Genomic DNA, 11,309 nt, shown 5'->3' with positions numbered 1-11,309 from the left:
GCCCCGAACACACAGCTCCTGAGACACAAAGCTTGTGTCACCAAGCAGTTTCCAAGTTCTCCTCTAGGTTTTCCACGGAGAATTCCACCCTTTTCCATTCTGGGGAGAAGAAGTTAAAATTAGGGCCAGCCCTGCAGTACTGGTGTGCCAGATGCGGGGAAGCTGTCCCCAGAAATAAGCTGGTTCCCACCGCGGATGGGCGGGGCGGCGCGCCTCCAGTCCCGGCCCAGCGGAGGGGCTGCAGGAAGGCCGGCCCCCTCCGAGTGTCTGCAAGGGGTCCGGTCCCAAGCTTTAAAGCCGTGAGCCGAGGCGCTGCATCCCGCCCTCTCCTCTGCCGGCCGGTCCTAGCTGCCCTTGCAAACGTGTGCAGTGTCTCCTTCCCGCCCGGCGCAGTCCTCGCCCGCCCGGGACCGCTGCGCGCCGGGCCGGCTTCCCTGGGGACGCGGTCCGCCCCGCGGCTGCAACCCGGCGAGCGGCGCTCTGCACCCCAGCAGCCCCGCAGCCCAGCACCCCAGCAGCCCAGCACCCTCAGCTTTCCGCTCAGCTCCCCGAGCCGCTCCGCAAAGTTGGGCAGCCCCAAGCGCACGCTCAGCCGCTCGGCTTCTCCCTCCCCGGGTCCCCGGCGGCCCCCAGCGGGCCCCCCTTTCCGGTCGGCCTCCCTCCCCGAAGCGCGACCATGCTGCTAAGGGGCGTCCTCCTGGCCGTGCTGGGTAAGTGCAGGGCCCCGGGGGACCCCCGGGGGGCGCCCTCGGGACCCGCTCCCGCAGCCCCCGGCCGTCCCGAGCCGGCCATCCGCGGGGGCCTCCGGGTCCTTCCCCGGCCATTCCCCCTCCCCAGCCTGGGGCGCGATGCGGGAGGGCGGAGGGCTGTGCCTGGGAAGCGCTGGGGGCGGGGAGGGTGTCCTAGTGCATCCCGCTTGCTCTCCCGTCGTTTCCCCCTAGCTCCCCGCCCCCACCCCGGGGCGCCCCAAGTTGGTGCAGACGCTCCCAGCCCTCGCCCGAACCGAAATTCGTTTTGTGCCCGCAGCCCCGCAGCTCGCGGGTGCCCTGGACCTGCCCGCCGGCTCCTGCGCCTTTGAGGAAAACACCTGTGGCTTTGACTCGGTGTTCACGTACCTGCCCTGGATTTTAAACGAGGAAGGTAAGGGGGCTCCAGAGCTCGGGGGGTGGGGGGGGGGGGAGGCTGCGAAGTGAACTCCCCCCCTTGCTGGTTGGCCTTTTCTCAAGGGCAATGTTATCTTGGAGTTAAATCTCCTTGGGAGGAAAAGTGTGAGTCATGGATCATCCTCAGCTCCGCTGCACGCAGAGCCCCGGGAAGACATGGGGGGCGGGGGGGGGGCGTCCTTTGTTTACCTGGCCTGCCTCTCCCCAGGCTTGCAAGGTCATGACGGTCGCCCACCGGCTGCGTGCCCTCTGCAGGTCTTCAGCCCCTCTGGGCCTCAGTAGACACCTTTATGAGCTGGGAAAGTCGCATGGGGGCTAGTTCTCTCCCCATACTGCAGAAGGGGTTCCCTGATTCTGTGGAGCCGCCTGAGCGCTAAGCCCTCGTGTTTATGTTGTGCCTCGTGTGTATGTGTTGGGCTGGGAGCGTCTGCACCAAGTGTGCTGTTGTATGACTTTATCCTCCTACTTCCCTCCTATCTGTAATATCCAGCACTTGGCAGAAAGGACACCAAGTCCATGACTGTGTGCCTGAGGTCACCGGGCTGGCGGGCGTTGGTCACTGTCTCACCACTACATACTGTTTGGGTTCTGGTGACAGTTTAAATGTGGGTCTTCAGATGTTTCTTCTTACCCTTCATTATATGGTCAAAAAACAAGTAGTTCTCAGCGCCCAGCAGCAGGCCCTGGGTGACCCTTCTCTTTTCCCCTACTCTGCAAGCCTGCTTTTTTTTTTTTTTTTTTTTTTTTCTTTTAGAAGCTTGGTGCCCCAGGTCATTTGGACTAGGGCATAGCCTCCTTTTAAAAACGCTGCAGTGTAAAGGAGCTCAGTTAACTTCCTTCCCCTCTAAGCTGCCCTCAGGGCATCCCAGCTGGCTCCCTGGAGGAGGGTGGAGCCCAGAACCCAGGCTCTGCCCCCACGCTTCTGCTGGGCTGCATATGCATTAAGTTTCTCAGACCTTCACAGGGGGGTGATGGGAGCCCCCTTTACAAAGGAGGGCATCACAGTCTCAGGAGATTCAATTGGCTGACTCCTGACACAAAGCGTCACTCAGCAGCTGGCCCTGCTGCTGCGTGATTAAGGGGAAGAAACAGAACCGGACTAGCTCAGTAGCAATCTTTATTTATTGCCAACAGTTGCCAGGTCTTGTCTACTACAGTTTACTTGGGGATAGCTGGGGGAAAGGCAGTTCCTGATTCATTATCGGAGGGATCCTCCCCTGCCAATGGCCTTGGGAAGGTCTCTGTCCTCTCGTCACCCCACCTTTTCTCTGCTCCTTCTGTGGCTGAAGCATTTTGAGAAACCACCTGCCATGGACCATATGACGGGCTTTGGAGAGCATTATCCTCTGGCACTGTGCTTCTCAGACTTGAGCTGCTCGGGAGTTATCTGATGTGTGCAATAAGACACAAATCCTGGGTCCCACCATCTGAGTTTCCCAAGTTCCCGGAACTGGTGGGGCCTGAGAGTTCACATTTCAGACAAGTTCCCAGGTGTTGCTGCTGGTCTGGAGACCATGCTTTGAGAGCCGCTGACCAAAGTGAGTTTACACACACATATGCACACATACAGTCACACACATCCCCCAGTGCTAGCGGCCCTGAGCAGTGTAGGGATTGGGAAGAAAGGGCCACTTGCATGATCCTGAGAGTGAAAACCTCCTTACATCTTGTGCCCTAACCATCTCTCCTGTCTCACCCCAGTCTTGGACCCAAGGAAAGGAAATCAGCCTCACCCCTTAATCGAGGAGCCTCAGAGTCTGAGCTCCCACTCCCAGCATGGGGGCCTCTCTCAGCTGCTCTGGGGTCAGTGGACATGCCACAGCTTGCTGAGTTCCTCCACCTTCCAGACCCACAGGAAGCGCTGGGCTGGCACCTCTGCACCAAAGTGGCCGTTAAACAGTGCCCCTTCTGGGAAAACAGGAAGATGATTATAGGAAAAGGTGATTTTGGTTTAATAGTATAATGGAAGCACTGTTGCTTTCTTTTTTGCTACTTTTGAGCTTCTAACGGCCACTGCTTTCTGGCATAGGATCAGGACTACTGGCTTGGCTGGGGAAAGTTCATTCATTCTCTTCAGGCAGAAGAGGCAGGGTAGGTCTCCGTCCTTCTAGGGCAATGTTTTTCAAAGGCCAGAACTTGGACATAACCAAGTGCACTCCAGAGGGGCAGTGATGTGTGTGCCAGCTCCGATAGCTGCTTACTGAGAGGGCAACACTAAGAAGTTCTGTGATAAGCCCATTTCTAGGTCGGTAAATTAAGGATGGTAAAATTGTCGCAGGTGGCATTTTGGCAAGCTGTTCCCAAGCCTCTCTACAAATGTACTCCATCTTGCGGCAGAAACCTTCAGAAACTGGTTTCCATCAACCTCTGTGCGTCTGAGCCACCCTAGATAGAAAGTTATAGGTTTCAGAGACTTTTGCCCGCAGGTATTTGGAATACAGATGGTGGTTTCTATATGTCCTTGGTCAGTAGGTTAACACACTGTGGAGAGAACTACGCTAAGGCCCAGTGCAGGGAATTATGTAGGGAAACAAATCTGCAAATTAGAATTTCATCACAGGAAAATCAGATCTGGGGGTAATTGCATAAGTCCTCTTCTTGAAATGTCTCCTCAGCTGCCCCAAATTGTATTTGAGGTCCACCCTTTTGATTTCTTTAGAGCATTAGGTCTCTAAGAGTCTCTGATTGCAATTCCACTGTCTCTAGTTTGTAGCCATCTTGTAGCCATATACTTGATCTCCGCTGGGCACGCTGAGTTTCACCTAGTGGTGTCTGCTTGGGTTGTGTACCACAGTGGAAGGTGCCCCCAGAAACAGGGGGTGGCACCTGTGCAGGTGACTGGGTGCAGCAGCCCAGCCTCTTCTACTTTCTAGATTTGCCAACAGTGGCTCGATTGAATGTTTTTATTTCCTCCTATTTTTCAAGGGGGGTGAGATTATGTTAGACTTGAATTTGAATTTGCTTCTCAATTTTAGGTTTGAATTAAATCCAAGAAATAAGAGATCTATCGAATCCTATAAAAATCTCCCTTAGTCCTTCATTCATCCTCAAAAAAAACCCCAAACCACACAACACATTTATTCATTCGCAGTTCAGAGACTATTGGAAGCTCTTAGGACGGTGGTCCTCGGGTAAAATCGAGACAGTTGATTCCATTTCCCTAATGCCAGCTGTGGGGGCAGAAGCCCTTCGGCTGAGGATTCTTGGAGCCCATTACGTAGGCTTCACATTGGAAGAGTCACAATCAAATGAGTCATCGGGTGAATTTTGGCTCCACTCTGGACACCTTGGCTTAGCACCTTTAACCTAGCTCAATAAGGAAGCCGTTGGAGGAACTGAGGAAGGGAGAGAGGTAAAAACCTGACCCAGGTACTGCTCCTTAATTGGAAGCTTGGCACACTAAGCCACCTAGAAGAGGAAGGTAAATACAGAAATGTGTCAGGTGAATGGGCGGTCAACAAGGCATTTCAAAGCTCTTGTTGTAGGGAATGGTTTTTGTACCACAGTGGGGGCTGGGGTTTGAGATATTGCCTAATACAGAAGAGTTCAGATGGTATTTGTACCTCGGAGCAAGTGATGCTATCTGGGGCAGGAAGGCTGGCTACGAGGTTTGGCACAACCAGGAGGTGACATGGGGGACATGGTAGATAGAGTGCACTGAAATCACATGTGTATATCTTTCTGACACCCGCTTTCTTTTTTTTTTTTAATATTTTATTTATTTATTCATGAGAGACAGAGAGAGAGAGAGAGGCAGAGACACAGGCAGAGGGAGAAGCAGGCTCCATGCAGGGAGCCCGATGTGGGACTCCATCCGGGTCTCCAGGATCACACCCCGGGCTGCAGGCGGCGCCAAACCCCTGCGCCACTGGGGCTGCCCCCCCCCCCCCCCCCCCAGCCCCTTTCTTTATCCATACCCGTCCCTTCTCTCTTGAAGACACTTTCAGTTACTGGGCCACCTGAGTTTTGATTCTATGCTCTGTCATGAAACTGATATTTCAGCTAGAGCCAAAAGTCTGGCTAGGATCCCAAGTGGCCTTCCTGGAAGAGGGGGAACAGTCCTCCCTTGTGAATTACAGCTCTGTTCCTGACTCTAGAAGATCGACACAGCACCCCACCCTGACATCACAACTTCATAAGGCAGTTCCCAACCCCACGGGCCTGCTTAGACTACATTGCCTCTGCGTATTGGTCTCCTGGTGCTCTGTAAGGAGAAACATACCCCCATGTTATGTAGAGACTGGAGAGCAGACAAGTCTGGGGTGTTCCTTGGATGTCTCTTGAAGAGACGCTCAACCCCAGCAAATGGCTTGGGATACTCCTGCAGCATCTCATGCCACTCCTGGGGGCTGCCCTGGCTGCTGCTGCTGTCAGGTTAATCATGGTTATCATGCGTTGTGCCCGAGCCCAGTTTGGCTTGGCCCTGGCCCTGCCTGGGATCCTATATCCTAAAACTGGGCTTTAGAAGTCATCCAGTGCAACCTCCTCATTTTCCAGAGGAGCACACTGGAGTGCAGACAGGCTAGCAGTCATGGTCATGAACCAGGGAAGTGCAACCTGGGGGCAGGGCCTTGTTTCTTGGCTCTCCACTTACTCTTGCTGCCCCTCTCCTAACAGCCCTGTCTCCAGGAGTCCTGGACCTTGAAGCTTTGGTGTATTGATAATAGAATGTTGGAAAGTCTTCATCAAAGAATTAATTATATTTCATACATATGGAAGAATATGAGTTCCAAAGGTACAGTGCTTCGGGCCCACCAAACCCATAAACCACTATGTTTTATGCCATACTGCATAATGATTCACTCTTTTAGATGGGTAGATCTCCCACCTGCCTGCAATCTTCAGCGTATAGGAAAGGGTCTTGCACATAGTAGATGCTCAATAAATATTTGTTGAATGGATGAATTTGCTGTATGAATAAACCCAGTATTGGATAATTAAAAAGTCCTTAGGCATTTTCATGTGTGTTCCTGTTTCATTATGCCCCTTCAAAGGTAATTATCTGTCTGATTGATGGCATAAAATTTTTTTTTTTTTTGATGGCATAAAATCTTAATGAGAGCCCTAGCCAAACTAATCTCTCTTACCCTAAGCTCTTGGGCAGAGCCCTATCCCTTGGCCTCCCTGCCAATCAGTCTGGGTTCTTGGGTTCTCTTAACTGGCCCCGCCACTTGGGATTTAACCTGCCTGGACTGGTTATATCCAACTGCTCCTCCCTCCCTTGATTGACTTCTTTGGACATAGGCTGTCTGGCCAACCCCCTTCTTTTCAAGGCCAATACCCCATCTGGGTTTTTCTCTTCTCAAATTAGAGTTACCCGATGGGAAGTAGCTACCCAGCTCCCACAAGACACCTAAGGAGTTTTAGGATGCTTCCCTTCTTATAATTGTACAAGTCAGCTGTGGTCACCATATGTTGGCAGAAAAAAATAATTCTTAGGACTTTCTGCTTTCATTGCCACCTTCAAATCCCCTGGCATACGGTTAGCATGTTTTGTGACTTGCATCTTGCTGTATAATATTTATAAAATACTCTTGTTCTTAAAGTAGCAGAAACTCCTTGCTAGGTCACCCCAGCAGTAGACCTACTTCTATCTCTTATTAAATAATATTTTTTTTATTTTTATGAATTTAAATGAAACTCCATTATGTCGATATAAGTGATACCTTGATAAATAAGGCCACTAGGGAGTTATATATGTCTTGGCATCTTGGTTGGTCAACCCTGATTTTCACATCTTCCAATTTTATATATATGTATACATATCAAATGTCAAATATATATCTATATATCATATCTGTATATATATCTTTTTTCAGATAGATCTGTATATATTATATCATATATATGAACATATCAATAATTACCAATGATATATATATGAAATACCTATAGGAAGAAGATAGTGCTTAACACAGATGAACATATTACTGTGATAAATGAAGAAGTTATTTAAAAGCAAGGAACTTTGCATAATATATCAGAAATTTCTGGTGTACCCATCGGGCTGTACCTAGTTAAACATAATGCCTTACCTATGTGGGCAAAGCATTCCCAACAAAAACTAAGAATTTATAGAGAAATTCTCATACCTATGTATTAGGCTAGTGGTTCTCAACCCTGGCTGGATGTTAAAATCACCTAAAAATCTCTTTTGAAATTGTCATGTCAAAGTCTACCCCAAGAGATTCTGATTTATTTGGCCAAAAATAGGGCCAGAGTTGGCATTGTTAATAAATAAATGAATGCTAACAAATGAACAAACTCCCTAGGTGAATGTCATATGTGGCCAGGGTTGAGGACAATATATTGGAATTACTGCCAACTGCTCACCCCTTCCAGATGTAAGAAAGAAGAAAGACCCTCTTGTTAAGAATCCTTTGATTATGAGTTGCCCAGGAGAAAGTACAGACTGCCCAGTGTGGCACTCAAAGCCCCTCATGATTTGCTCCAAATTATAAATCTGCTCTAACCCTCCTGTCGCTCCCCAATGTGCTGTTCATCAACGTGCCTTTTACTTTCTTGCCTTTTGCTCTATTTGCACTGTTCTGCACATCTGTATTCTGCTTTTTATTCCTTTGCTCCATTCTGGCCTATTGAAATCCTACCCCTACCCATGCCACTCCTACCCACGCCAGGGGTTCCAGCTCTTTCTTGAAGCATTCCCTGAGTTTCCTTGGTAGATGAACATCTCCCTCCCCTTGCTTCCCTTGGCCCTCTTCACTTTCTACCAGGTGTCTAGATCCCCACCCCTTCACCGGCCCAGAGGCCCAGAGCGTTACATCTTTGAGAACAGGGATCACATCCTCCACCGCACCCCCCCACCCCCGCAACACCCAACAAACAGCATGTGGTATCAGCAAACTCTTCAAAATTAATCAGTCTGTAAAGCCCTATTGAGATTGATAGGAAAAAAAGGGGGGGAGGGAATCCTTGACATCTCCCCTTATAGTAAGAGAAGTTGTGTTAAATAATCCTTCCTACTATAGGACTTCAAGGACTTTTGGAAGCTAGTGTTGTAATTTCCAAGTATAACAGGGAAGCAGTGTCTCAGCTTGTCTGACCCACAGGTGGTCTATTCTGTCTATGACATACCAAGGGACTAATAGCCCTTGGTTTATTGACTCATCAAGGCTACCTGAGTCCCTTGATCCTCTGCCATCACAAACAATCACAATGCAACATTGAGAGTGACACTGCTTGGTCTATAAAGTATTTTTAGCCAAAGATTATCAGACATTGAGCTAGCTTTTGAGAGCTGTTTTTTTCTAAGGGGAAGTGTAAGACAGCAGCAGTAGCCACTGATGGATTAAAGCAGTTAGATATTTGTCTGCTCTTGGAAGAAGCCCTTGCATATGGGTATGGCTATTGAGAAAACCTAAGGATTGGGTTCGTGATTCAGTGACATGTGTCAGAATATTTGCCTTCCCTACTTTGTGAGAAAGTCATTTGTGTTTTGGAGGATTCTGAGGCTAAGAATAAGATAATAAAACCAAACAAATGTACCATAACTTCATAGTATCATGAATGAATCATACATTTCACAGAAAAAGCATCTAAGAATATTCATTCTACCAATGTGCATTTGAGTGCCTACTCTCCATCAGGCATTATATTCATAGTTGGAGTACATAGAGGTCAGGGAGTATATACATGGTCATGGTCCCTGCCCTTGGCAGCCATAGACCAATAGAAGGAGACACAAATCTAGAAATTATGGTACAGAAGCAAATGGAATTGTACACTAGTCAAGGATCTTCATTGTAAACAGCATAAGTTGGCTATTTAAGCAGGAAAATGAGTTTATTAGAAAGGCATGAGCTTTTAGAATCAACAAAGAGTCTAGAGAGCTATGTTTGGGCAAGAATAAAGAGATACAAAGTGTAGGTAAGACTCTTTTGGAGGAACCATTTGTGTGACTTTGTTACTGTCCTGCTGGACATGTAATTTTCCTTGAGACTGTGAGTATTGATGTGGCCTGCTATCCAGTCTAGTAGCTGTGAGGAGGGTCGATTTGAGGGAGATAAGCCTGGCAATGGGGAAGCTAGTTAGGGAGCAATCCATTGGTCCAGCTGAGAGATGATGAGAGCTTGAAGTGGGACAGGGGTAATAGGAGTGAAAGGAAGTAAATAAAACACCAAAAAGGAGACGAAATTGGCAGGGCTTGATGATTGATGGGGTGGGAATGATGAGTCAGAGGGAGAATGACTCCCTGGTTTCTAGTTGGACAGCTGTTTGGCAGTGCCTACAGTTGAGGGATTTCAAGAGCAGCCTCCTGGTAAGGGTGGAAGAGGTGTGCCATTCTGAGTTGCGTGGGAAACAAACAAGTGGAGGCCTTTGATGCAAGAATTGGAAGGTCAGGTACAGTCTGGGCAGGACTACGTCCGTGGGAATCCTCAGTGTGAAGACAGTGGTTGAAATCTTGAGCAGGGATAAGATTCCCCGGGGAGAAAATACAAAGTGGTTAAGAGCAGGAGGCTGAGGGCAGAGCCTAGAGTCACTGTGCAGACTAGACATGGTAAGGGGGTGGTGGAGTGAGAGGCCCAGGAGGAACCAGGCACATTTGAAGAGAATTAGGGAAGTGCAGGTCACAAAGGCCAAAGCAGTTCGGAGTTTCAGAAAGGGCATGTGACCAACAGGGCCCAGGGCAGGGCAACCTCTGCAACAGCCTTGTCTGTTGATTGACAATTGGTGCAGTTTCCATGGAATGAGGAGGACAGACCAGAACCTCCAGGGAACAATGAAGGGAAAATGCAGAGAGCAGAGAAATCTCAGCAAGAAACTTGGGTGTTCTCCCTTTCTTACAGGGAGGTTCAGCCAGATTTACCAAGAAACATGATTTGAAAGGTTTTTGTTTTTATTTTGTCTCACTTTGTATTTTAAGCGAGACCTTGAGTTTGTTTATGGAGTGAGGGGAAAGGACCAGTAAGAAAGGAGTTTCTGGAGAGAGGGGGAGCAGCCTCACAAGTTACAAATTAGACCCAGTTCCAACTTCGACAATTCAGAAATGTCAAGAACGTCCAGATCTCAGACCCATGCAGCTCAAGAGCCCTCCACCCAATGGATCAGTAACACTTGAGTGTCAACTTCAAAATATGTGAAATTTTATTCCTACTGTAAATGCAGAGGATATAGGAGATTGGGCTGAATCTGTGGGGCTTATGAGGCATCCTGGAATCTACTTCTTAAAAAACAAAAGCCAACCTTTTAAAAGTGATAGGGGAATCTTTGGGTATCAGGGGATTTTAATGGCATCACGTATTCAACTTCTGTTGTAAGAGTGGTTCCCAGTGAGTAGTGTGGAGTGAAACCTAATGGGATAGTTACACAGTGGCTTTCCACGTAGCCCTGCTCTGTGATCTGCAGGTAGCATTTCACGGCGCCTGCCAAGTACATTTGTTGGCCTTATCTCTAACCTCTGCAATAATCCTGGGGTAGTTATGATCCGTTATTACCACATTTTGCAGATGAGAAAGAGGGAGGAACAGAAAAATGAAGGTAACAGACCCAGGGCAACATAGTTAGAGAGTTAGGATATTGACCCCAGCCCACCTAGCTCCAAAGAGTTGAGCTTCACTTGGCCCTAGACTCCCTCCTAATGGTGGTGATGCCTTTGTACTTGCAGAGGTCAATGCCAAGGAGGACAGACCTTCAAGATGTATGCTTTTCTAGAGATAGTAGAAAACCTCTGCAAAATAGTGACAATGTCCCAACATTCCAGCCCTGGGGGCGCAGGCCCCAGCTATATCTTGTGCACCTGCCATGCAGTGGTGAGCCTTTGGAATCAAGGAGGCATCAGGCGAAGATAGGAAAATGTGATTTTACTTCTTTTTTCCATAACAGATGAAAGTTTACTTTGGGAACCATTTTAAGGATTTTCTACTCAGTCCTCAGCGTAATCTTGGCAGAGAACTTCAGGAAAAATTTATAGCTTGACCTAAAATACTTTGGCCATCATAAGGAGTACTCCTAAACTTTGGATTCATCCATTCCTAGAGTGAGAATCAAATTGTACACAGATAAATGTGTTTTTGTAAGCCAGTTGCCCTGCTGGACAAGCAGTTTGGTACGTATTTGCTCTGTTACTCGTAACAGAATCGCAGTGTTGCTCTATAGCAGTGCAACAGAGAACTTAGCTCTATGCTT

General features: G+C 48.4%; 1 protein-coding gene across 3 annotated transcripts in view; it reads left to right on the top strand.

Annotated features, from left to right (window-relative positions):
- Positions 1-530: 530 nt before the first annotated feature.
- Positions 531-11,309, top strand: part of MAMDC2 (MAM domain containing 2) — a 147,427-nt gene continuing 136,648 nt past the window's right edge. For all 3 annotated transcript variants that reach the window (XM_049092120.1, XM_025423330.3, XM_049092121.1), the window contains exons 1-2: positions 531-710; positions 1,027-1,140. In XM_049092120.1, coding sequence (XP_048948077.1) covers positions 677-710; positions 1,027-1,140 — 148 coding nt within the window. In that variant the 5' untranslated portion in view covers positions 531-676. The remainder of the gene's footprint in view (positions 711-1,026; positions 1,141-11,309) is intronic.

The sequence above is a fragment of the Canis lupus genome, chromosome 1 (genome assembly GCF_003254725.2).
Source record: "Canis lupus dingo isolate Sandy chromosome 1, ASM325472v2, whole genome shotgun sequence".
In the NCBI taxonomy this organism is placed as follows: Eukaryota; Metazoa; Chordata; class Mammalia; order Carnivora; family Canidae; genus Canis; species Canis lupus.
The sequence above is the reverse complement of the archived record's forward strand: the minus strand, read 5'-3'. Positions and strand labels throughout refer to the sequence as shown.